Genomic DNA, 26,549 nt, shown 5'->3' with positions numbered 1-26,549 from the left:
TATGGCTTGAGGAGAAAGGGCAGCGTTTGAATACCCCTCTGCACGACCCTTTGATCCCTCGAAGGAAGTGGCATCCCCCCGTAGTGCAGGAGAAACCCGATCAGTTGTTAAGTTACCCTTACCAGTGGCTGCGGGGAAGTTGTCCTTTCCTGTTGCAATAACCTCTGCCTTTTCGAGGGAACTATTTGGAGATTCTACCCACACCTTGGCTCCTGGATTCTTGTCAGTAGAGCCAAACCCTCCTTCCCCACACACGGTGAGAAGGGCTGGGGCAGTCCCCTTCTTGACTATCCCTCCTTATACTGGCATGATCACTATTTGAGCGACTCTGTCTCCAGGTTGTATAATCAAATCAGCATCTCCACTATTCAGTATGATGACCTTGATTTCACCTTGATAGTCTGCATCAATGACCCCTCTCAGCACTTGAATGCCCTTTAGAGCCAACCCAGATCGAGGGGCAATCAAGCCAAAGTGCTCTGGGGGAATCTGGATTCCCACTCCTGTCTCAATAAGTGCTATATCTCTTGGTTTGAGTCTGTACAGTTTCAAAGCATGCAGATCAAGACCTGCAGCCTCCGGTGTCGCCCGGTACGGAGCTAAAGCTCCAGGAGCTGTCTCCCAGTAGAGAATGGTATTGGTGGCTACATGAGGCTGAATCTGCAAGGCTGGGGTTAGCATTCGCATAAAAGGGGTTTCTGCATTTGCTAAGGGTCTACTGTTCAGTATTTGCAATGCCTTATTTAAATGATCTCTCCAATTTTTCATTGACCCATCAGACAACTTTCTCAATTGATCTTTCAACAAGCCATTCATGCGCTCAATCAGACCCGCAGCCTACAGGTAATACGGAATATAAAAGACCCACTCAATGTTGTGTTGTACACAATAATCCTGCACCAATTTGCCTTTGAAATGAGACCCATTGTCACTTTGAATCTGTAATGGAATTCCATAATACAAAATCAGCAAGTCTAACGTTTTCAATGTGTTCAACTGAGTAGCACGTTTACATGGAAATGCTATCAAATATCCAGAGTATGTGTCTACAGCTGTGCATACATATTGACATCCTCGACTAGTGGGAAGGGGCCCAATGTAATCAATCTGCCAGATCTGTGCTGGTAATTTTTATCTGTCTAGATGGCCTCTCACTATCAGTGGGACTGGTCTATGTTGGGTATGCTAACAAATAGGACATTGTGAGATCCCAGTTTTAATCAGATGTATAGGAAAGCATATCCCTCTATTCTCTGCCTACCTGCTAGTAATCTTTTCTCCAAAGTGTCCGCACTTCTGGTGTGCCCACTTCGCAATCCCAACCAGGTCAGAATCTTGCATTGCCACCTCGGCCTCCGAAATCTTAGCTTTTTCATCTGTGAAGGAATTAAACCAGCGGTCGAGTGAGTCGGTGGAACAGTGAGCATCTACATGATACACTGTAACTGTACTTTGTGGCAACATGGTCCAGATTTCTTTCCACAGTTCCTTACCCCATACTTCTTTTGAATATATCATCCAGTTATGAGCATGCCACGTGGGAAGCCAAGTGGCTAACCCATTGGCAGTGGACCACAAGTCAGTGTATATATGGCATTTTCCTGGCAATTCTTGTTTCAAAGCTTGATACACAGCATATAGTTCTGCGAACTGGCTACTCTTTCCCTCTCCAGTAGCGGTCAACAATTTCTTGGTCACTGGATTGTATGACACCGCCTTCCAGTGCCTAATAGCCCCTACATACCTGGCTGAACCATCAGTAAACCACACATGCTTCCTGTCCTCGAAGGACAGTTCTTCAAATGGCTTACCCCACTTCACAGGAGACTCCTGTATCTCAGGTACATCATGCAACACCTCTGTATCTCCCATTGGGGCTTGCGCCACCTGTTCACGCTGCACCATAGTGCCCTTGGGACCTAATCGGGCCCTATCCTGTATGTACCACTTTCATTTGATCATGCTGGCCTCTTGCGCATGTCCTATTCTGTAAGTCTTGGGGGAACTCATCACCCATTGTATTATAGGAATCTCAGGTCTCAAAATCACATTGCGCCCTAGGGTCAATTGCTCAGTATCCACCAGGGCCCAATAACATGCAAGCAACTGTTTTTCGAAGGGAGTGTACCGCTCTCCAGCATCTGGTAATTTCTTTGTCCAAAATCCTAAAGGCACCCTCTTTTTTCCTTGCTTCTGCCACAAACTCCAATTAGCATACAGTCCTTGCACTGTCACATTCAGCTCAACATCCCCCTCACGCACTGGCCACAAATCCAAAGCGAGCTGTATAGCCTCTTTTGCTGATTAAAATGCAATTTGATGTTGCTCTCCCCATTCAAATGCATTCTTCTTTCGCTTAACTTTGTACACAGGGGCCAAAATCTGACTAAAGTGAGGGATGTGCTATCTCCAAAAACCAAACAATCCAATGAACCTCTGGGCTTCCTTCCTATTTCGTGGCACAGCAAATTCTTTGATCTTTTGTTACACCTGGGACACCACCTTTCTTTGTCCCTGATGCCATTGAATACCCAAAAACTTCACATTTTGAGAGGGTCCTTGTACCTTTGCGGGATTTATCTCCCACCCTTTACTCTGCAAATGCTCCACAATCCTGTCCAAATGAATCTGCATTTGCTTGTGTCTCTCCCTATATCATTATGTCATCAATGTAATGGCAAAGCTGTACTCTAGGAATAACTGGTACCTCACCTAAATGCTCTTCCACCAGCCGGTGACAGATAGTAGGACTGCGTAAGTACCCCATAGGAAGACTTCTAAATGTTAGTTGTCTACCATTCCATGAGAATGAGAATTGCTCTTGGCATTCAGGGGCTATTGGTATATAAAAGAAAGCATTGGCAATATCAGTAGTCGCATACCAAGTCTCAGGATGCTTCTGTATTTTCTCAATTAAAGTAACAATATCTGGGACAGTGGCAGTCAAAGGAGGTGTGTGCTTGTTCAATTCGCGATAATCAACTGTCATGCGTCAAGTATTGTCACTTTTGCGCACAGGCCACACAGGGTTATTCCAGGCAGTAGTGATTGGAGTCACCACCCCTGACTCTATCAAATCCTGTATGGTTGCACTGATCTCCTCATGCCCTCCTGGAATTCTGTACTGTTTCAAATGAATTACCTTAGTAGCCTGGGGCACCTTCACTGGAGATATCTTCCAGTGACCCACTCTTACGGCACCAACTGAAATGTACCTTTTAGGTCCAAATTGATAGTACCCATCCTCCAAATACAGAGTCATGCCCTTCAAGATATCAATTGCAATAATATATTCAGAGAGGGGCACAATCAATACAGTGTTCTCTCTTTTTGATATTCTCCCTATTTTCATTTGGACCTTTGTCTGCACTGCTGGTGTCTCTTTCCCACCTAAGCCTGTGATTGTGAAATACTGTCCTTTAAACTTTTTGGGATTTCCATATGTCAAAATGGCCTCCGCACCGGTATCTACTAGGGCTTGGGCCCTCTGAACATTACGATGTTTCCAATGAATTTCTATGCCAATATAAGGTCTATTGTCTTTGCGAGCCCATCTCTGTACCGGAGCTTGACCTATTTCCTAATCTGCTTTACATCTGTCAACCTTTGCCCAGGTCAAATCCGGGTACAACCTGTCATACTCTCGGGGGAACTCCTCCCTCTCCGGTTCTCACTGAGCCATTCACTCAAATGGGTAGCTCTCTCACCCTCCTTTTCCTCCTCATCCACCTCTGGCTTTCTTCGCATTTTATTTTGTTTATTCACTCTTTTGCTTCCTTCCTTTTTGTCCAACCCTCTTTTCCGATACATCTCCCACAGACTTTTAGTCTCTATTCCATCTATCTGCTCTTTCTTCACTCCATCATTCAACAGAGCTAAAAACATGTCTCTTTTAGACAGCCTGTTATTGTCTGTATAAGTCTTAGGTGGAAAGGTATGTGTGAATGGCAACCTATTCATTTTAATTTGATAAAAACACTCAGTAAATAATAAAGGATTGCTTTGTGAGTGTTTTCTCAATTTTAATATCACATTTGGTTACATCGAGGGATGTGACCTATTTCACTTCACTGCACTTGATTTTTGTTTGGACACTTTTTCGTTTCCTTTTTAACAAAATGACCGCCAATGATGATAAAAGTGGGCAAAACTGGTGAGTACCAACCAGCTATGCCATTAGTGGTGCGCACGTGAGGGGTCATTTTGTCTTTTCACATCTTGTCTTTCCACATTTTTTATATTATTTCTCACAGTTTGTGATTGCGGGGGTTTACATTAGGCTTGTTTGAAGAAACTCTCTTATTGGAGGACTGTCTTCTGTAAAAATGTGTTTTTTATTTTAAAAAGAAAGGCGACTACACGGAGTGTGACTACTGTAAAAATATATATAAAATAGAGTAGTACAACTGAGCAAATGGCAATAATTCATACACATTGATGAAAGTTGGAAGGTTAATAAAAAGCGCCTTAGAAACCTAGTTTTGTTGTGTTGATGTACGAGTCTCAGACCTGGAAGCTCTTTCAGTCTTTATCCAGTCCCCCAGCTCTCCCAACTCACGGACTGCCTAAATCACCTGCGCCAAAGTATTACCAGTCTGATTAATTAGCAAAGTCATCATCACCTGTTTGTAAGCAGGGGGAGCCAAACTGATTATTTTATTTTGCACTGACATAGTTAAAAGTCCATCCATCAACTTATGTGCATTATCCAGAAAAATTGCAGTTTTCATCACTTCCTCCTTAAGCCTCTTTATAGCATTTCTCAATGTATACCAGGGTTTATCATTAACTGGCCAGTCTGACTCTGTCGGGTATTTCTGACTGCATTCAACCACTGCCAATTGTAACAGGTTAGTTTGATTATTGCCCCCGTAATTCCTAAACTGCTCCTGCACTGTGGGATCAGTACTGAGGGTGCAGAATTTCATTGCATCTCAGTGATCCAACATTATCCCAGAGGCACCCATATCAAACAACCGCACCATCCATGTAAGCAGAGATTCTCCAGGTCTTTGTCGTAATCTATCTAAAATATCATTAATCCCCTGCTGAGTAAAATCCTCCATAGAATCCATTGCAACCCCCCTGTGGAAAATTTGGACCACTCTGTATTTTCCTACGATGTATGGGCTGTGCCTGAACCACTTTGCGTTCTTCCGACTCATCCTGACTACTGGCTTGATCACACTCTCCTCCATAGTCTGAAAACTCTGAAGAATCCCCAATATTCCCATCCCACGTTTCAGGGTCCCAGTCAATTCCCACCTTTGCGATAGCTAAACATACGTTTCTCTTGTTAACCCTTCCCCTCCTTTTCTTGTACTTGTATTGCGCGATACGAACTGCAGCCTTTTCTGCCACAGTCTGGTAAGTTTCCAACTTGTAATAACTTATTCTGACAAGTTAACATCGTAGAGGTATTTTTGGCTTCAACAAACTCTTTTTCTATTATTTCATGTTCGTGCTGCAGCTGAACACATTTTTCATGCATTTTACGATAAGCACACAAGAGGATCCAGGTTCTTCGCCCTAACGTGCTAAGCACTTGTCCTTTCTCAACAGGCGCTTTTTGCAAACACGCAACCACTTGTGCTGGCTCAGCGTCAGCTAAACACACATTCCAATTCTCACTCAGCCCAGAGCATTGAGCCCATATGAGACTACATCCCATCAATCAATCAATCAATCAATCATTTGCACACTACATACCCGCGAGAGTCTTAAGGCACTGGGAGGGGGGGGCCCCGCTACTGGTCAAACAGCCAGGTCTTGAGTAGCCTCCTGAAGGTCAGCAGGTCTTGGGTCTGTCGTAGGCTCAGTGGGGGGGTGTTCCAGGTGTTGGCGGCAAGATGGGAGAAGGATCTCCCGCCGGTGGTTGTTCTTCGGATGCGAGGGACGGTGGCGAGTGCGAGGTCGGCGGAGTGGAGCTGGTGGTTGGGAATGTAGAAGGAAAGTCATCTGTTGAGGTAGGCTGGGCCGGTCTTATGGAGTGCCTTGTGTGCGTGGATGAGGAGCTTGAAGGATATCCTCTGGTTGACGGGGAGCCAGTGCAGGTTTCTCAGGTGGGGTAATGTGGCTGTGGCGAGGTACGTCGAGGATCAGTCATGCAGATGCGTTTTGGATGCATTGCAGTCGTTTGATGAGCTTGGTCGGGGTTCCCGCGTAGAGGGCGTTTCCGTAGTCGAGTCTGCTGCTGACGAGGGCCTGGGTGACTGTTCTTCTTGTATCCGTCGGGATCCACCTGTAGATCTTGCGGAGCATGCGGAGGGTGTTGAAGCAGGAGGAGGAGACGGCGTTGACTTGCTTGGTCATGGAGAGCGTTGAGTCGAGGATGATTCCCAGGTTGTGGGCATGGTCGGTGGGTGTCGGGGCTGCCCCCAGTGCCGTCGGCCACCAGGAGTCGTCCCAGGCTGAAGGGTTGGAGCCGGGGATGAGGACCTCAGTCTTGTCTGTGTTCAACTTCAGTCGGCTGATCTTCATCCAGTCGGCGACGGCCTTCATTCCTTCGTGGAGGTTGGATTTGGCGGTGATGGGGTCCTTGGTGAGGGAGAGGATCAGTTGAGTGTCGTCGGCGTGTGAGATTATGTTGAGGTCGTGGTGTCAGGCGACATGTGCGAGCGGGGCCATGTAGATGAACAGTGTCGGGCTGAGGGAAGATTCCTGGGGTACGCCGCAGATGATCTCCGAGGCTTTGGATCGGAATGGGGGGAGGCGGACGCTCTGAGTTCTGCCGGAGAGGAAGGAGGTGGTCCATTCCAGAGCCTTGTCTCGGATCCCTACGACGTGGAGGCGTGCGCGTAGTGTGCGGTATTTCAATTGGTATCCGAGAATCTGCCTTAGTTTTTCTAGAAAACATTTTTCTTTCCCCTTATAATTTTCTTTTCATATACTGACTAGTGACGCCAAAAAGGTAGTGCTTGTAATTTGACACAAAAGAACACACCAGGACCCTGCACTCCCAAAAGGAGGCTAATGCACTACTGCACCTTTAAACAACACATGTTAAACAGCACTCCCAAAAGACGAGGCGATAAAACAAGACCCAGCACTCTCTTAAGGCAAGGCAAGAAAACAAATTCAGGTGCATTCAAAGTGACACACACGTTTATTCATTCAATATTTTAGAAAGGAAGGCAAAATGTATCAGTTAATGCTGACTCCCAAATATCAAGTAACTCAAGTGCAAAACCAGAATAAAATGTAGTACATATACATGTAGCAAAGAAACTTAGAAATTATGTACATAAAGAAAGGAACACCTCACCGATCAATAATGCAACATCCTTGCCATCTCAAGCTGGAGGAGACCTTCGACAGCCCAGGAAGGAGTTCGATCGGAACCCAAGTTCCATTTGTTTCACAGGGGTACGCCTACTCTGTGAATGAGCTCCTACCTGTTCCCCGAAGACTTCCAGCTTTATTACCTTTACTCAACGTGAGGGAAAGGTTCTAGAAACCTTGCCCCCTTTCTTCTGTTGGAAAAAACCGAGCTGACCGTACTTGTCTGTGTCAAGGTCAAGACAGAAACTGGCCAGGCTCCTGTATTTTGACTTCGAGACAGAGCTGTACATTCCGCACATTCCCTGAAAGGTACCAACCACGCACCCCACACAACATGCTCCAGTTCACTCTGATGGGTGGAGAGCAAAAAACAAGTGAAGAGCGAAAACATGCCCTCCCCACTTTGCAGCTACGTGCGAGCACAGAAAATGAAGTCTGTTACACAAGATAGAATCAGCACACAAAATGGAGTCAATTATGCCAAATGGAGCCAATGGTCAATATATCATTCTTAATATCAGTACAGATGCTCCCAGGACATGGCCCCTATACTCACTCTGGAGGTGACCCTGGTGCCCCGAGATGTTAGAAGATGTGTCAAAAGTGGTGGCGTGTGCTCCATATGCAGGATCCTGGTTAATATCCTACCAGATTTGTCGTCTGTATGTAACTTCTGTCTATATTATTTCAGTGTATACTTGTATAATCGTTGCCAGATATCTGCCATGCACCTGCGCACACTTTGTTCTCTCCTGCATGTCTCAGGGTATGTCTAGGCTCCACCCTGCATTGAGGCCAGCGCTGTTACCTTCCTGCTTAACTCTGCAACTGTCGACGTACCCTGCATGTTAGCCCCAGGCAAGTTCCCCTCAGTACTGCTTTAAGGGTCTCTCAATCCTTGGCCGTGGAGCCCCAGTTAGCCTCCATGCAGGCTGTCAGTGTCTGTGATAGCACCACCCGTCCAACTGGGTTCACTAGGATGTCGACCGGCATCCTCTAGGACCTCTCACCTCACATTGAGCCTCCCCATTAGAACACGCAACTAACTGGGGAGTGATCTGATAGGAAGCACACTAGGTGTGTTACCTCGATGTCTTCTGTTCGCTGGAATCCAGCCACCAGTATCCTATCCAACCTGCTGAAGGTGTTATGTGTTGTTGAATTACATGTGTATACCCTTTGGGTGGGGAGGGTCATCTGCCAGACATCTTCTAAGTTCATGTTTTGCATTACTCCGATGAGTGCTGCAGTCATAAGCGGTTTAGTGCCCGCTCTGGGTGGTGTTTGTCTAAATTGTCTAGAGTCTACGACGCAGTTTAAGTCACCTAGCCATATCATGAGCAACCAACATCCTGCATTATCAGGTCCTGCATGCTCTGGAAGAAGGCAGGGTCATTAGTATTTGAGGCGTAAGTCTTCAGTATGTTTACTTTCTGTCCGTCCAGGGTTTCCCCTGTAACAAGACATGCCAGCCTCCCACATCGGCATCCATGTATGTTAGGGAAAACGGCACTCCTGGGCCCACCCAAATTAGAGTGCCACTGGCATATGTAGGAGGAGTGGAAGACCTGTCCCCACCATTTTTTAGTCAGTTGTGTGGCACCTATGTCTTCCAAGTATGTTTCTTGCAAGCATGCTATATTGATTTTATGCCGTTTCAAGAAGGTAAGTACCCTGTACCTCTTGATGCATGTTCCTTATTCCCTGACGTTCCAGGTCAGGATTCTGAAGTCATTCTCCATGATTTCTTGTGTGAGCCTCCTCTCCCCCTGCCGTGACATCACTGCTCCTAACTGCATTTCAACTGTCAACACAAATAAGCAATACAAACCAAACACTCCCCAACCACCGACATAGTACCACCGCTTGACTATATATGCACACCCATTGCTTGTACCAGGACATGCACAGCATCCCAGCCTGTCCAACGGGGACCAGCTAACACACTCCACCAGCCAACAACTTGGCCAGCCACTCACATCTGCATACTATATACCTGCTTCATTCCCGTCGCAACCGTTCTCACCTAGCAAGTCTGTGTGCTCTATCTGTAGGTCATTGAGACACGTGGCGTTGGAGTTACACCAGACCCATTAGCTGTCAGTAGCATTCAAACTCCCCAGGCATATATCATACCAGCCCCTAAATTACTATCTCACAGATTCAAACGGCACGCATCTTCAGTCAGTCATCTCCAACCCCCACCTCGGGGGCAACCGTGGTATGTGGTATAAAGTCCAACGTAGGACTCGAGGCACCGGTCTAAGTTGCATCACCAAGCGACAGTGTGCCATTGTCCAGTTCCATGTCTTGTGTTTCTGAAGTGCATAGCTGCATGGTCCCCTTCCTCACTGATCATCACCTTCCAGGAGCCGGGGGGGGGGGGGGGATGTTCAGGTCCTCCCTTGCCGAGCAGTGATGGTGGGGGGCCCCCTCAAAGGCACGCTTTGTTGTTGGCTGCTTCCCGGCAGGGTACGGCTCTCTTGTCCCAGTTACTGCCATTCCCACACCTCCTCTGGATGATTTAAGAAATGTGCTTCTCCTTGGAAAATTACTTTCAATCTTGCTGGGTACAAGAGCATGTATTGTAACTGTAGCACTCAGTTTTTGTTTGACACTGAAAAAAGATTTGTGCTGCTCCTGTACCTGTTTTGTAGTCCGGGTAGATTGCTATCTTGCTGTTGCCAAAGAGAGTTGTGGTAATGTCCATATCGGCTGGGCACCATCACAATCCTGTTGGAATGCCTCCTAAACATCAGTGCAATGAGTGAGCATAAGGTGGTGCAGTGTGGCATGTTGCAGTAAACTGGAAAGAAATGTAGACTACATTCCACATCCTCTCCTTGCTCCACCCCGAAACACAGTGCCTTCCTTATTGGGGATAGACCAAATGTAGTGAATGTTTTTTCCAATAGAGGGCATACCTTGTGGAAGGCTATTGACACTGTGAGCTCAACCAATGAAAACTTGGGCGTGTCCACCACTAGCACCAGTGTTAGTTGTCCATCTAGGAAGCTTCCAAAGTCTATGATGACCTTTGTCCATAGTGTCCTTCACGGTTCTTAAGTCAGGATAAGGGCTGGGTGACAAACTCCCCCAGCCAGCTGAAAGGCCCGTCGTGCTATTACCATGCACTCTACTGCCTCGCCCATCCCCAGAAATAAGGTTCTCCCTCAGGCGTGATTATTTTTTGCCAACCCTTTGGTGTGCCAACTCCACTACCCTTTTTTTGGAGTGTTTGTGGTATCACGATACATCTCCTGCTTAGAGAAGCCCTCTATCAGTGGCACTCAGGTCCTCCCTCACTCTCCACAGCTGCATGAACATTACTTTATCAACTGGTTTCCATGATTGACAGTCACACAGGAAGCCCTTCCATTTGTGTTGCTCCATTGCCTTCACAACAATCTGTATAACTTGGTCTTCCAGGGAAGTAGTGGCAATTTCTTCTAGAGTCATGGATTTGGGGCATTTTCTCTGTGCAATTAGGCAAATGTAGTCTTCAGTGTCATGGCCTGCTGAGTTTTGGCTTGTGCATGGGTGCTTAGGGATGTCTCAATAGGTAGTCTGCTGGATTGCTGACCCCTGCCTTACATATTATGTGAAACTTTATATGTAAAGCTGAACCATCCACCTCTCGGTGATGCGGGGGGGGGGGGAAGTCTAGAGATGCGTCAGCAAATAGATAAACAAGTGGCTTGCAGTCCGTTATGACTCAGAACTTATCGCCACAGAGGTACAAGTGAAAGTGATGACTCCCCGATTTAATAGTCAGGGCCTCCTGCTCAATTTAGGCATATCTGGTCTCAGTGGTGATCATCTGCCTGGTTACAAAAGCGGCTGGCATCAAAACTTCGTAGTTATATTCTTGAACTAGAAAGGCACCCAGGCTGCAGGGTTGGCAGCTATTATGAGTTATGTGTCCTTTAGGGGGTGAAATTGTGGAATCATTAAGTAACGCTTTTTTGATGCTGGTAAACACTTCTCCTGTCTGGGTGCTCCCTTCCCAATGGGAGATGGCCTTTATAAGTGCCCTCACAGGTTCCGACAGTGTGGCCAAGTTTGGCAGAAATTTGCTGCAATAGTTGGCTATTCCAAAACGAGGTTCATCACCATTGTCACACTCTGTGGGGCAGGAGAGTTTGGAATAACTTCTAACTGGTGGAGGTCCATCTTCAGACCTTTTTTCGAAAAGACATACCAAAGAATTCTATTTGGTTTTCAAAGAGGGAGCGTTTGTCTTTGTGTAGGGTCAGACCCTGTTCCATCACTCTTAACTAACACCCATAGGTTTCAATACTTTGAAGTAAATGTGAATATCATCACTCATGTTGAGAACACTCACAATGTTTCCTGGATTGCACTTTGGAATACCACGGCTGCCGAGGAAGGATATTCTAAAATGGACACACTTGTACCTCCTTATAGTTATGCTGAAAAAGTTATGTGTATGGTGGTTGGGTCTAAAAGTAGCTGGTAGTAACCTACGTTGCACCATATTGAGGTCTAAAATTATATCATCCATTGTGGGTGTGATGTACCTTTCGTGCGGTATGGCTTTGTAATGTAGCTGCGTGTTGCTGCATGGAGAAATGCCCACAGTAGCTTTAGCTTTGTGATAATGAACACAGGAGTCAGCCACGGTGTGGGGCAGACACAATTTCGATAAAATCCATCTTTTCTAGCTCCTCCAGTTCCTTTACCACGCGATGCACAGGTTAAATAATAATAATAAAGAGGTTTATAAAGCGCATGGTTATACTAACTAGTATGTCCCCGCGCTGCGGCCACATTGGACCAGCCTCAAATACGTGGTAAGGGTCATGAGGGAAAGAAGGCTGATAGAACTAAACTGGCTGGAAAAGCCAGGTCTTCAGTTTTTTTCAGAAAATGGTTTCGGATGGTTCCAGTCTTAGGTCCAAGGGGAGGGTGTTCCATTGCTTAGCTGCAAGGTAGCAGAAGGATCGTCCCCCCCTTCTTGTTCTTTTTATAACAGGAACATGAACCCGGCCAGCGCCCGAGGACCGCAAGGCCTTGGAGGGCAAGTAGGGGGACAGAAGATTGTGGAGATGGATCGGGGCCTTCCTTTGAAGGATTCGGTGACTAATGCAGAGGGCCTTAAAGGAGACTCGTTCTTTAACTGGGAGCCAGTGTAGAGTGGATCGCGCATTTTTCGATGAGGCTCTCCTAGGAAGCATCAGGACAAGTTGGGCAGCCGCATTCTGAATATATTGTAGCCTCTGCATGCTTTTACTGCTGGCGCCCAAATAAAGGGCATTCCCATACTCCAAACAAGAGGTGACAAGTGCGTGGACTAAGGTTTTCCTAGCCGCTACTGGGAGCACGTCAAGAACTTTCCGGAGGCCTTTCATTATACCAAAACACTTTCCGGCAACCGTCCTGGAATGGTGGTCAAATGAGAGCTTAGAATCTAACCACATTCCCACAATCAGTACCTCGGTTTTATTCCCGTTCAATTTAAGGCAGTTGTTCTCCATCCAACCGGCACGTTCTTGGAGGCACAGTGAAAAGTTGGAGGCATCCTCATCACGAGATTGGGATAGAGATACCACAAGCTGCGTGTCATCTGCATATGACACGACACTGACGCCGTATTTTTTGATGTTATCGGATATGGGAGCCATATAAAGATTGAAGAGCGTAGGGCTCAATAGAGATCCCTGGGGGACCCCCTGCTCCATCCTGATGTTCTTGGAATAGAACGGTCCTTGGGCTACCTGGAAAATCCTATCCCGAAGGAAGGAGCTTAGTCATTTCAGTGCCGGATTGGCCAATCCACCTTCCTTAAGGTGCTGCAGCAGAACGGGGTGGGCCACAGTGTCGAACGCAGGACTAAGGTCAAGCAGGATCAGCGCCACCGACTGACCTGCATCGACCAGTCTGCGGATGGTTTCAGTAGAAAAGAGCAGAGCCGACTCAGTGGAGTATGTCGCCCGAATAAGTTATTCTGATTCACGTGCCTCATAAGTTGGTCGTTGACCACCTTTTCCGCAATTTTGACGATAAAAGGTAGAAGTGAGATTGGCCGCAGATTTTCCGGCTGACTATAGCTAATCCCGGGTTTTTTTTTATGGGCACAACCACAGCCTGTTTCCACTCTCGGGGAACTATGCCTGTAGTAAACGAGAGTTGAATGAGGTGTCTAAAGTAGGGCGCCAAAGTATCCATACTCTCCTTCATATTTCTAGGTTTCATGGGATCTTTCGGGGAGCCCGACTTAATGCTCAGGGCTAAAGCTCGAAAGTCTCTCAAGGATGGAAGACTAAAGCCCGAAAGACAGGAAACCTCATTCATAATACCAACTCTCGGCAAAGCAGACTTCCCATTACGAGCCGCCTCCGGAAAGGTTGAGTAAATTCTCTCCACCTTCTCGGAGAAGAATTCCGCTATCCTGTCGCATGCCTCAGCTGAATCCCTATTAGGGGGAGAGATTCTATCCAGCGACAATAGTTCTTTAAAGATCACGAACAGCTCTCTAGAGGAGTTCTCTGCTAGTTCAATTTTGGTGTTATAATAGGCAGCTCGTGTCTTCCTTATAAAAGAGTGGTAGTTCTTAAGACTAGACTTATAGGATAGTTTCCTATCTTTGGAAAAGTCTACTCTCCAGCTACGTTCCAGACGTTTGCAGGAGGATTTAGCGACCTTCAGTTCTTCATTAAACCAGGGAGCAGATCTACTCTGTCTCCTCTGAGCATTGGAGGCCCAGGGTACTACCTTATCAAGTGCCTCATTGATGCGGTGTGTTAAGGCATTGAAGGCAGTTTCCACATCACTCCCCCCTAGGGGACCTCCCAGCAGTAGGGCCTGATTACACTTAATAGCCGAAAAGCTGGCCCACTTTCTCTGGGGTTTACCTGATTTAAGCACAGTAGGGGGTTTTAGAATCATAAAACTAAAGGGAACCAGATAGTGGTCAGACCATGGAACCGGGATCGGAGCGTCCACCCTGATTCCTTCCCAGTTGGCAAAGATGGGGTCTAACAAGTGACCCAACTGATGGGTAGGGAGAGTAGATTGGAGCATTAGATTGAGCGCGGCCATCTCCTGACAAAGCTCTTGTGCAGGGGCATTATCCCTATCATCGAAATGAAGGTTAAGGTCACCCAGCACCAGTACCTTAGCATACCGTAGAGCTAATTGAATGACCTTTTCTCTAAGATTATTGGCAAACTGTAGAATAGGGCCAGGAGGACGATATATCAGCAAGCCCTTGATAACAAGGGGGCTGTCAGCCCCGATTGTAAAGAGACCCGCCTCACAGGCCTCTATGGTCACTCTTTCCAGGGCACATTCAATTGTGAGTTTATGGATCAGTGCAATCCCGCCCCCTCTATTAATGGGGCGGTCCAATCTTAGAATCCCATAGTTTAGGGGGAGTGCCTCAAGGATATCAGGGGCAGAGTCCTTAGACAGCCATGTCTCCGTCAGCAGCATAATATCTGGCTTACTATCCATGAGGAGATCGAATAGCTCAAGTTTGTGTTTAGTAAGGGATCTACAGTTGACTAATATTATTAGGAAATTCTGTTCCTTTATAGTGTCTCCCTGTTTGTTAGCCAGTGAGCACATTTTTGTGCCTTGAAATCGGACCGTATGCTATGCGCACATACATCCGTTACAGGGGGGCGCAGCAAACGCAGTTCCTCAGGGGTATAACTGAGAATGATTGGAGGACGGGCAGGGGTTCTGGCCCCAGGCCCCGGCAGGACGCGGACGGGCTTGCCTTAGGCGCGCCTTCGGGGCGCCCGCTGCGCGTCCTCCCAAGCATGCACCTAAATAGGCCCCACCCGCCTCCACACTAGACCGCAGACCTGGTCCAGCCACCGGAAGCGCTGTTTCCTACTTCCTGCCCTCCGTACAATCGGCACTAGAAAGCCGTGACGGACCGGGGCAAGGAAGATCAGATCGTGCCACAAGGGTAAGTAGGATTTATTTGTTTTCTTTTTTAAACATTCACACACACAATTTTAAAAAGTATACAGCGTTCTAGAACCCAAGCCAGCAGTACCATGAGAGAAGCGGTACCTCACAGACTCTGCCACCGTCTGCAATTGAACCGCTGCGCGTCCTCCCAAGCATGCACCTAAATAGGCCCCGCCCGCCTCCACACTAGACCGCAGACCTGGTCCAGCCACCGGGAGACCGGAAGCGCTGTTTCCTACTTCCTGCCCTCCGTACAATCGGCACTAGCCAGCCGTGACGGACCGGGGCAAGGAAGATCAAATTGTGCCACAAGGGTAAGTAGGCTTTGCTTGTTTACTTTTTTAAAAAAAAATATTCACACACACAATTTTAAAAAATATACAGCGTTCTAGAACGCAAGCCAGCAGTACCATGAGAGAAGCGGTACCTCACAGACTCTGCCACTGTCTGCAATTGAAATGGTATTCATCTGTGCCTGAGGGTTGTTAGTCTTATCAATATCTAGTTTGATGGAGGTGTCCGTCAGGCACACTAGCCCTTTGAAGAGGTGGTTGACAATATTGCCTACCCAACATTGGTATACTTGTCAGGTGAAGAATATGAAGCTTAAATCTTTAAGTGTGGCAGCCCAACAGTGTTCTTTCACCCTCTGTAGTAACTTGGAAGCGAGCTTTGGTCTGGACATCTCAGTTATATATGCCTACTTTGAAGGTACATGCCAAAATCAGAGACTGCTGACACCTGGTGTAGGTGTTGATCTGAGTGCACGTTGGGGTTTGCAAGGGGCGCAGTCTGAGAGCTTGATATTACTTTATGTACATGACATGGACTGTTGTGCCTGTGTCAATCAGCACTGTGTGCCTGCGAGTGCCACCTAACAAATTGGTTGGGGCCATTTTTGTTCTTGCCTTGTCTGGTGTATGAAGCCAAGATGACCTCTTCTTCATTGTCAGTGCAGTCATTCTGCCTGGGTAAACAATGTTTACCCCCAAACTTTTTCCCCGCTTGCAATCACAATGCGGTTGTTACAACAACCGCATTTTGGTTCCGCATACCATTACTCCGCAAGTCGGAAGAACGACTTGCGGAGGGGAGTCCTAACAGACTGGAGTTGGAATAGTAAATTATACTATTCCAACATCCAGCGCCCCCCCTCCGCAAGTCTTTGTTCCGACTTGCGGAGTAATGGTATGCGGAATCACAACGCGGTTAACAACCGCGTTGTGATTCCAAGCGAGGAAAAATGCAGTGGAAAAACGTTGTAGATTCTTCTGCCTGTCAGTAGCCAAGACCTTGATAGTGGTTAGTTATTATTCATCATTCAATGTGAGCTGACATTGTGTTGGGTTGAGGCATTATTATCCTGGGAGATTTCTTCCTCTCTCACCACCTGTGGATACTCTTGTGGAGTGGTTCGCCTTGACACATTTAGAGCACTCAATAATAATAATAGTTTATTGTTCAGTTAATTAAAACCATAACAATATTATATACACAATTTTGTGGACTGGTTCGCCTTGACACATTTAGAGCACTGAATAATAATAGTTTGTTGTTCAGCTAATTAAAACCATAACAATATTATATACACAATTTAAAAAAAAAAACCCTACAAAATTACATTGTATTCTAAAAAACACATAAGATATACACAATTGTTAAAATATTCTCCAGCATGTCTCATTAGGATACTTTTGCTTTCAGTTCTTGTTCATGAATGCATAAAAACGTTAGCAATTTGCAATTCATTTGGGAGTCGGTTGAGTCCAGTAATAATAGCGGTTCTACACAATTTGATTCCTCTGTCCAAGAATGCTCTCCTTAGAAAGGTAATTCGCACTGGTTGCAGTGTCTGACAGTGGCATACAAGATGAACCAAGATGAACCAAATCTTCCTTTTTATTGCCACAAAGCCGACATTTTTGGTTCTCCATATGCATCCATTTCGGGGCGTCTGCAAGAGTGGGGAACTTTCCAAACCGTAATGCTATTAATTGTCTTTTTACATGAATAGAAAAAGTGGAGTCCAAATAGGCCGCTTGTTTCAGTATTTTATAGCTATTGATCACTGTCCAGGAATGAGATCTTTTAGAAAATATGCCTTTATCAACCAGCAATGAATGGAACTTTGCGGCTTTGTTTAGTGCTAGCTTGAATGTTGGTTAGGGCATATTTTTAGTCCAGAGATCAGTAGTACAAGTAACTTTTAGCACATGTTCCAAGAATTTATAGGCTGGTAAGTTATTTTCCTGTTCCAATTCCAGCCATAAAGAATCGTTGAGACTATTTTCCTCTACATTTTGTTTTCTCTGATACCACACCTTTATGTACGTGTAGTTCTCCCAATGTTTCATTCAATAGCCCAAATGCTAAGCGCATCTGCGCAGGTAGGCAGTCTTGGGGAGCTGTAGAACCGTTTTATAAATACTTGTTATTGGTTTGTTTAGAGTTTCTGAGTTCCTTCCCATGCAGAGCGGCACTGGCATACGATAGTGTTGGCAGTATTTAGCAGAAATAATCATCAGTAGCGGTCTTAATGAAGGTCCCTCCAGTTTCTTTGAAAGTGCTTTAAGGGCAAATGTTAGAGCCCCCGCTCGCTGCGTCATATATTTTTTCTGGTCTCGAAGGATAACTTATCATCTACATAAATCCCAAATACTTGTAACATGATACTTTCTCTAATAAGTTGTCTTTTAGCCTGTTATGATAAGAGGCTATTCGGTTTGTAATGAGCATTGATTTAGTTTTGGATAAATTGAGTTCCAATTTATTTACAGTCAATTTCAGAGAGTTTGTTTAATAGTCTTGTCAAACCCACCTTAGTTAAGCTCAAAAGAACTATATCGTCTGCGTAAGCAAGATGCGACAATTGTAGTTTGCCCAACTTCAGTGAATGGGAGTTAATACCATCATGCTTTCCAGATAGGTCTGAGATGAATAAATTAAATAGGTGCGGGGCCAACACGCACCCCTGTTTTAGACCCATGGTGGTAAATACCTTTCTGGAAATTCTAGCTCCATTCCCAAGCTTCACACGAACCCAGGTGTCTGTATAAAACCACAGCAGACCCCCAAGTATTCTCTCCGGTATATTCCAGGATTTTAATTCAGTCCACATTAGTTTCCAGTCTACGCTGTCAAAAGCAGCTTTTAAATCTATATAGCACAGATGTAGGTCCTGTTTCTTGTTTTTAAATTTTTTAGCAATCAGTGAAATCGACAGGATATTTGAGATAGTTCCGATGCCCTTTCTAAATCCTGTTTGATTTTTTGGAATTAAATTACGTTCTCTTGACCAGATCTTTAAGGATGAGTGAGGCAAAATACTTAGCTTCGACGTCCTGTAAGGCAATTAGCCTATAATTTGTAGGATTGGATTTGTCTCCTCCTTTGTAAATAGGGGCTACGATTGATCCCTGCCAACTATCCGGAACTAGATTGTTAATTTCTACATCAGTGTAAAGTTTTTTAAGTGCGAGCTCCAATACTCTGAATCATATTTAAAAGTGGCTTGCGGAATGCCATTAGGGCCAGGAGCTCCATCACTTTTACCTTTATTTATTATTTCCTCTGTTGCGTAAAATGACTGATTTATCTGTGGGATCAATTCATGCTCAGTTGTCTGTGTCACAGCCAGTGATTTACAATCGTCCACGTCTTGAAGTTGTTTCTGTTTAAATTTCTCCCTGAGAAAATTAACCCACTCCTGCTCTTGTATATACGATGTTAATGCATTTCGAGGTCTTGACAAGTTATTTATTGTCTGCCAGAATTTGTTCGAGTTTGAATGTCTTACGTTGAAAATTAGTTTGGACCAGAAACTCTCTGCTTTCACTTTTTTAAATTCCCATATTCTCTTTTTGAATTGTTTTATCAGTTGTTGAAATGTTCTCCAGATTATCCCTTCGGATTTGCTCCCAGGGTGCAGTCTCCTCAGCTTTGTTTGAGTCAGCTTGTGAGTTCTTTCTTTATTTGCCTCTCCATTTAGAGCACTGGACGGGACACTTGGATGGTGTGTGTGCTTCTAGGAAGCAGTTTCTGCATTGTGCTGTTGTGTCTGGTTGTGTCCCTGCCTGTTGTCATGCTGATGCTATTCCCCCTTATCCAGTCTACTCCCTCTTCCTTAACGCGGACTATAGCAGTATAGATTGGCAGCACGTGTGGAGATCTCAGGAGATCTTGCCAGTATTAGTTTGTCTTCTAGCTTTATCCCAAGCTGAGGCAGTATTAGGCGTCTAATCACAGAGGATGTGCATCCCTGGATTATCTGGCCTCTTACTTTATATTGATCGTCATCTGTACACACACTGGCCATTTCTCTAACGCAGGTGTAGAATCTGCTGATTGCTTCACCTTTCTTCTGGCGGGCCGGTTGCAGTTTGCAACGTTCGCTTGTTCTCAGGATTGAGCTGTGGGTCAAAGTATGCATTCAAGGCAGCTATTGCAGAGTCCTAGTCATGGTCACAAATGCTCCCGGCATGGTCTCAACAACTTGTAATCTTCCTCACTTGCAACGTGTAACAGAAGCAATCTTTTTACTGTTCCATCCTTCTATCTTGTGACATGGAAGTAATTATGGAGGCTTCTGACTCATGTTTTCCAATGAGGACCTGCCATACCTAGATACACTAAATGAGGTCAATATTGTAAGGTGTCTCGTGGTGAGGCACCTTGGATTGAGGGAAACAGGGAACTGAACAGGCACACGACACTCAGTAGTGCAGTTGGGCCAACTGGCCTCGAGCGACCACTCCCCTTTTATTAAACGCCTAGGGCCAAGCCTGGCCCAAGCACGTGGGTGCAACATATCCAGCTCACGACGGGTGGTTAGCTGGACCATTAACTCATTACATCCCAGCTCAACTCAGTCTCTTTTTTTCGTTGACTGGTTGGAGGCTTGCTAAGGGTCTGCATGAACTTCTCGATTTCTCCATTGGCCTGTGGCCATTGAGGGGTAATTTGGCAGTGTTGCACCCCGTGAGGTTGCATGAAGTCACGGATATCCCCTCCCTGGAATAGGGGCCTATTGTTGCTCTTGATCTCTTACGGACACCCGAACATCGCAGATGTCTTCTCCAACACCAGGACGACTCGGGAGAATGCGGTGGAGCCGACGACCTCTACTACCGGGTACTTGGAGTAGCTATCCATCAGGACTATGGTCATCATGCCATCAGGGAAGCTCCCGAAGTCGATGCTCACTCTCTCCCACTGAGCCTTCCCATGCTGTATGTTCTTTTCCTCCATTATTCTTATTTCTTTTTTATTCCAAACAGCTCCAACACCACTTGTGTGGGCGTGGGGCTGACCGCGTGTTAGCTGCTTGGGGCGGGTCAGCGGCACATCTTGCGCAGGCCAGTCTTCAGTGCAGGAGGCCGTGCTCTTACCGACTTCTGTACGTTGTCACCTTGTGCATGCACCTCCGAGGGCTGGCGGCGGAGGTTGGGGAACGCGGACGGCGCTTCACCCCCTCCCAGCATACATGTGGTGGCCGCAAGACAGGAGGTGTCTTGCTGGCTCCTCGGCATTAGTGCGAGAGCGTGGGCTCGGCTCCGCGCTCGTCGCCAGTGTAAGGTGCCTCGTGGTGACGCACCTTGGATTGAGGGAAACAGGGAACCAAGCAGGCACCCGACACCCAGAAGTGCAGTTGGGCGAACTGGCCTCAAGCGACCACTCCCTTTTTATTAATCGCCTTGGGCTATGCTTGTCCAACGCACGTGGGTGCGACATATCTGGCTCACGCCGGGTGGTTAGCTGTACCGCTAACTTATTACAAATGCAATCATGAAAGCACGTTTCGTAGCCTCGCCACACAAAGAAGTCATGCACAGCAGCCCTCGTGGTTGGGCTTGTGTAACCTGTGGATCGCTGGCCATGCCAGATTCCATCTGTTAGCACCAATGCGTTTCTGGTGCAACAGGGCACAATGACAGCAAAGCACCTAGTGAAGAGTTCGTGCTGGCACTTCAGGAGGACAATACAGTTATCTAGTATTTTAAAGGGTCCCCCATGCATTTTAAAGTAAGGAGTGGGTGTGGTGCTGGCCACACTAGCTGCACTCTCCACTTAGCGGGACGTTCTGGCATGTCCCAGCGTTAGCATTCACTTCAGCAGTTGTAGCTTACACTGCGCTTCCAGGCAGCGAGGGGCTCCGCTGTGAAAAATGAAGCGGCCAACCAACCTCTGGCCTGTGTGGTCTGCGTGTGCAGGACTGGTATTCGCCTCCCTTAAATGTTAGGCTGTGTGAAGGCAGCCGGGCAGATGAATACGGACAGGCTGCAGTGGCACATTCGGCTGCCGCCAGCAGTCACCGGGGTGCGTGCAAAATGAGTGTCCCTCAGAGGGCAGCAAGGTGGGTCTCTACAAATATGGTATGACCAGTCCCGATAACAAAGATGTTTACACAGGTTACTTGAACGGACCCCCCTCCCGGTTATTGCCAAAGGAACGATTGCCATATTTCCAGTTGGTAGAACGCACTTCAAGCAGAATCGTCGCTGCATTGGTCTCCGGCTGTAATAGCAATTGGTGCTGTCTCTGATGCCAGCAGACCCGCCCAACCACTCGAACACACAGTTCCCATGAACTACTACGGAAGAACACGACCTACCAGTAAAGCAAACGTCCAGGCCCGCCCTGAATCCCAAAAAGGGGGAGTACAATTGGCTTAAACGCTACCAGTCAATTGTCATGTCACTTATTCGAACGTCCACCCCAACTTCAACGAAAAGGGAAGGATGGAAGTAGCGGCCATCTTGAAAAGGTTTTAGCTTTCGGTTTAATTCAAATACGTTGCGTGAATACATAAGGCAGGGATTCATGGATGGGAACAGTTTTGATTAACTTTATTATATATATTTCCCGACAATAACAATTTAATGTATTAAAAGAAAAACATATGTTCATAGTAAATAGCAGCGCGCCAAAGTATATTATTCGATGAGGAATGTTGCTAAAGTGCGATTCGTTTGTTTAGACGAATTGAAAACTACGTGGAAGAAATACTTTGCTATTAAAGCTACCGCTACTTACGATTGTGATATGGGCAAGCGCCAGTCTGTCATTGTTCAAAGTGAGACGTCAACTAGTCTCTCTTTCATACTTATGGCTTTGGTTACCGGGCTTCCACTCTATGTCATTTTTCTATGTCTGTGAATCGTAGGCTACTGAAGCAACTGCAGATCTGGTCCTTCTTCTACTTCCATGTTTCACTTCTCATTCCCCTTGGTGAGATGATTGGCAGCTAGGTTTCTACACCAGTTGGATAGCCACGCTGTCATTTGTTGTGCCCCCTTCCTCCGCGGCTGCTGATTGGTCTGTACGGCGATCAATCATAATGTTGGCTGGGGTTTACGCGTAGCATGTAGAGGCTGCACTAGAGGATGAGGGAGGGTCCTATATATTTATTTCTTTGTTTCAAACAGTAAATAAAATCTCCTTTTCGGTCCATGTGACTCGCGCCCGGTGCAGGCAGCGCGCGAGGGCAGCCCCGGGCGGGAGGATGAAGCGGCGGAACGCGGACTGCAGCAAACTCCGGAGGCCTTTGAAACGAAGCCGAATCACGGAGGGAATCTACGGCAGGTAATGGGGGCGCAACCCGGCGGGGGCGTGGGATGTGTGTCTCTTTGCAATTCAGCTTGGCCGGGTTTGGGAATAAGGCAGTGTAGGCCTGGCGGGGACCCTGCTCAGCAGTCCGGTTACGCCTCTTAGATTGTCCACCAGGATAGTACTGACTGCTACCATCCCAAAAAGACAAGCTGCAGACTGACAGCATCCCGACAGCAGTAAACTGCAGATGTCACCACCGTTAAGGCATTAAGTGCACTGACAGCTCTTGCTCCATACTGCCGCGATTTGTGCAGGCTGTCAAATTCACGAGGGCACGCAGTGCACTGCCAACACTCGCTCCATAATGGCGCCACCCTCGTAGCATTCATTGAAAACTGGTTTCATTCTTTTAGAAATCAGTACTCGCAGTGTACATCCTATTTAAGTCACATACTCTGACTGTATGGACTGCAGCACGCTTTCACACTTGAGAAACACTCACTGCAGACCGTCGTCATCATTGTATCTGCCTGGTGTAGACTTCCAGCACACCGAAAGTATAGACTGTATAGTGAGAGCACCTTGAAAACACTTGGGGCATATGGTTTCTCCCTAAGAAGACTTGCTGGAGGCTAATGTATAACCATGATAGCTTTGAGTGGGGACTGTCATAAACATAGCAATACCCCATTATATACTCTCATCATCCTGCTAGTAGTGACTGCCACCACCGTAAGAGGACCAATTGTAAACTGCTAATATTGTGACAGCTCTCTGTGCAGACTTTCACCAGACATTCAGTACTTCGTGCAGACTGTCTCCATCCTGGCATCTCACAGTGGAGTCATTCAGCAAACTGACATCACTAAACGAAAGCTCTTGCTATGATGACAGTATTCTGATCATCCTAATATCACTCAGAGCAGTTAGTCCCCATGCTGGCACCACAGATTGCATTCTGTTGATTATCTCCATGACTTAGTTATCGCCAGACGAACATCAATTAGTTCAGACTATCATGATGTGCGTGAGCACAGACCGACCCTATCCAGACAGCAATCTCTGTAAGCTGTCACTCACCTGACAGAACTAGGTACTAATTGCCATCACCATGCTTGCACACGGTGCAGAATTTTACCACCTTGACGGTGCACAGTGAAGACTGTGTTCACCCTAAGTAAATGTAGTGCTGACTATCGCCATCGTCTGAGCATTCGATTGTGTTATTTTTACAGTACTGAACTACCTGTTGCTCTTTTGACATCTGGGTGCCCTTTTTTGCTCTGGGATTCTAGTTGACTAAAGTGTCGGAGTTATCTTGTCAGAGTGATCTGTTATCATTTTATTATGCTGTGTTTTTTTCACATTTAGATTGCGTCAAGCCGAGGTTAGGTTAGTATACTATTTATTCTGATAGTTTGTATTGGAGCATGTCAGTCTAATAAGTTATGGATCTGTGTGGAGCATTATGCGCACAGAAGTGTTTATTTCTGCTTTGGTGTCATTACTTAGCTTCAGGTGGCTTTCATGTTTTCAAGGCATCTTTGCCCCTTATGTGGATGTGGTGCAATGGCATATGCAATAAATGTATGTTAACGTTTTTCTGGATGTTTATTCGTGAAATGATGTGAATGTGTTGTTGAAGACTTATCCAGCTGCATGGCTTGGAGTGACGCGTGAATGACTATGTCAGGAGTTGTCTGCTATTTTCTTTTGAGTCAGGGCTGTTGACTTTTATAAACTGTCTTCTTGTCCTAGGGATGGGATGTTGCACAAATGTACTTGTCTTGTAAGACAATCCACTTGTCCCTTGTAATGCCATGAAGTTGGGTGTCAAATTGTGGCAGCGTTCTTATAATGTCAGAGCCATAATAATAGCCTTTCGGATTATGTTATGACTCTTATCGGGGTTTGTATTCTAGTTAGGCTCCAATTTAACCACCTTATGCAAATTTACGTACAGGAAGGAGATGGAAGTAAACAGGAAGCAGTAGTTCCTAGGTTGTAATCTGGGCCACTGGAAGTATGTGATTGTGCGGTTGTGTTTTTTTGCATAAGTATACATTTGTTGCATTTGCCACATAATCCATTATCTGCTGCATAATCTGCAGATTTTGACAAAAAAAGTTACTATAAACGAACTGGCACATATATGTGCGCAGCGGAAGGCCCTCTGCAAAGGTTGACTGGTCACCTTTCTGTTGCTTATTGTTATGGTTGGGTGTTCAACTGGTACTAATGAGGTGCAACCAATGCCCAGACAGTATTAACAGGTGTAAAAATTACAAAATATTGAAGTAATGCGGTCACAAAATGTGGCACATTATGCCACATAATTTACTCAACCCTGCCGCATAGATTGGCCCTCTGCCACATAATTCCATTGGCCATGGTTGTAATACATTGTGCGTCCACAACTAACAGGTTTAAGGGTATTCACCATCTCCCCTCTAGTCTCTTCACACACTGAAAAGGTTGAAAATTGACTCCAGGATAGGGAAGCAGGAGGTGTCAGGATAGTGAATTGGCACTCCCTCAGCAGATGTTCGCATCAGCAAATGTGCACATGTATATTTGCTCATTCAAAAATGGAAATCTCAAAAGTTTGTTTGGAATATGGCTTTTGGGACTGCCTCTGTAAATTCTTCTGAATTCCTGAAAGTTGTAAATCTGCAATGATATAAACTTGCTTGTGCATTTTTTTTGTATTTTTTGTATTTTTAAATTCTTTTTTAATTTCTTTTTTTTTTTTTTTTAATTTAGATCAGGCCCTTGATTTTTTTTTCCTGTTGCCTTTAATGGTTTTACACTGATTCTCATTAATTTCATATTTTTATATTGGCATGTTTCAAACATGTTTTACTAAATGATGCCTTGGACAATTTGCTTTTAAAGTTGCACATTTGTTTAGAAAATATATATTTTTTTCAAGTTATTCTGTGTACATTTTATTTAGAAAATCATCTATCTTGCTTATGTGCCTTGGCATGGTAGTAGGAAGCGTGTTTAAAAATAGCCTCATTTGTTATATTTTGCAAACGTGTACACATTTGTATACTCTAACGACTGTCAATAATGCACGCAGTGCTCAAGATTCACTGCATTTCCTTAGAGTGCTGATGCCAATAGTAAAGACTTTAGTATCAAGGAATCAAATATACAAGTTTGAACAACTCCTACATATGGATTCACATTTTGCACTTAGTGGCACACAAATCTCTTTCACAGATCCATACTGAGGTACTGTAAACTGGCAACTAAAGGGTGTGTGCTGGGCCTACTTGTCTAGTGGAAAAAATAAACATGAAAACTCAATGAGTGACTATCACTTTATATTGATATACTAAAAGTGGTGCAGTTGATTTGCCAGCTAAATGGTTTAATGCTGGGATGTGTGCATGATGGTGGCAGAGTTGTATCTAATGGGTCCTGTTGGCATAGTGCGAAATATTGATCTAAATGTGCTGCTGTGTTGACAAATGCTTAGTGCAGATTATTGTGGGTATAAGACATTTTTTCATGGTTCCAGCCTAACTACTCATTCCATACTGACTGTACTCACTGCGAACTGCCACCATCCTCCTCTTGGCGCAGCCTGTCACCATCCTGCCAGCCTTCTGTGAAGACTTTCCCCTTACTGTCAACACTGACTGAATACTGATAGAATCCTCACACCAATAAGTTCAGGCTTCCATTCACAGGGTGTTCAATACACTGGCACCAGTCTGAGCATACTCACTGCAGATTGTCCCCTGTTCTGATAATATTTACCTCAT

The 26,549-nt window shown here is 45.7% G+C and overlaps 1 protein-coding gene and 1 long non-coding RNA gene across 3 annotated transcripts in view; one reads left to right on the top strand and one right to left on the bottom strand.

The window, feature by feature from the left end:
- Positions 1–22,319, bottom strand: part of LOC146857312 (uncharacterized) — a 29,473-nt gene extending 7,154 nt beyond the window's left edge. Inside the window, exons 1-2 of the long non-coding RNA XR_014979890.1 lie at positions 22,258–22,319; positions 1,262–1,376 (exon numbers count right to left, since the gene is read on the bottom strand). This is a non-coding gene — a long non-coding RNA (uncharacterized LOC146857312). The remainder of the gene's footprint in view (positions 1–1,261; positions 1,377–22,257) is intronic.
- A 140-nt stretch (positions 22,320–22,459) lies between these two features.
- Positions 22,460–26,549, top strand: part of MACO1 (macoilin 1) — a 282,509-nt gene continuing 278,419 nt past the window's right edge. The window contains exon 1 of one of the 2 annotated variants that reach the window (XM_085647812.1): positions 22,460–22,806. In XM_085647812.1, coding sequence (XP_085503938.1) covers positions 22,727–22,806 — 80 coding nt within the window. In that variant the 5' untranslated portion in view covers positions 22,460–22,726. The remainder of the gene's footprint in view (positions 22,807–26,549) is intronic. The other variant, XM_085647813.1, reaches the window with a different exon arrangement.

This window comes from Triturus cristatus, chromosome 3_2, assembly GCF_964204655.1.
Source record: "Triturus cristatus chromosome 3_2, aTriCri1.1, whole genome shotgun sequence".
Classification (NCBI taxonomy): domain Eukaryota; kingdom Metazoa; phylum Chordata; class Amphibia; order Caudata; family Salamandridae; genus Triturus; species Triturus cristatus.
The sequence above is the reverse complement of the archived record's forward strand: the minus strand, read 5'-3'. Positions and strand labels throughout refer to the sequence as shown.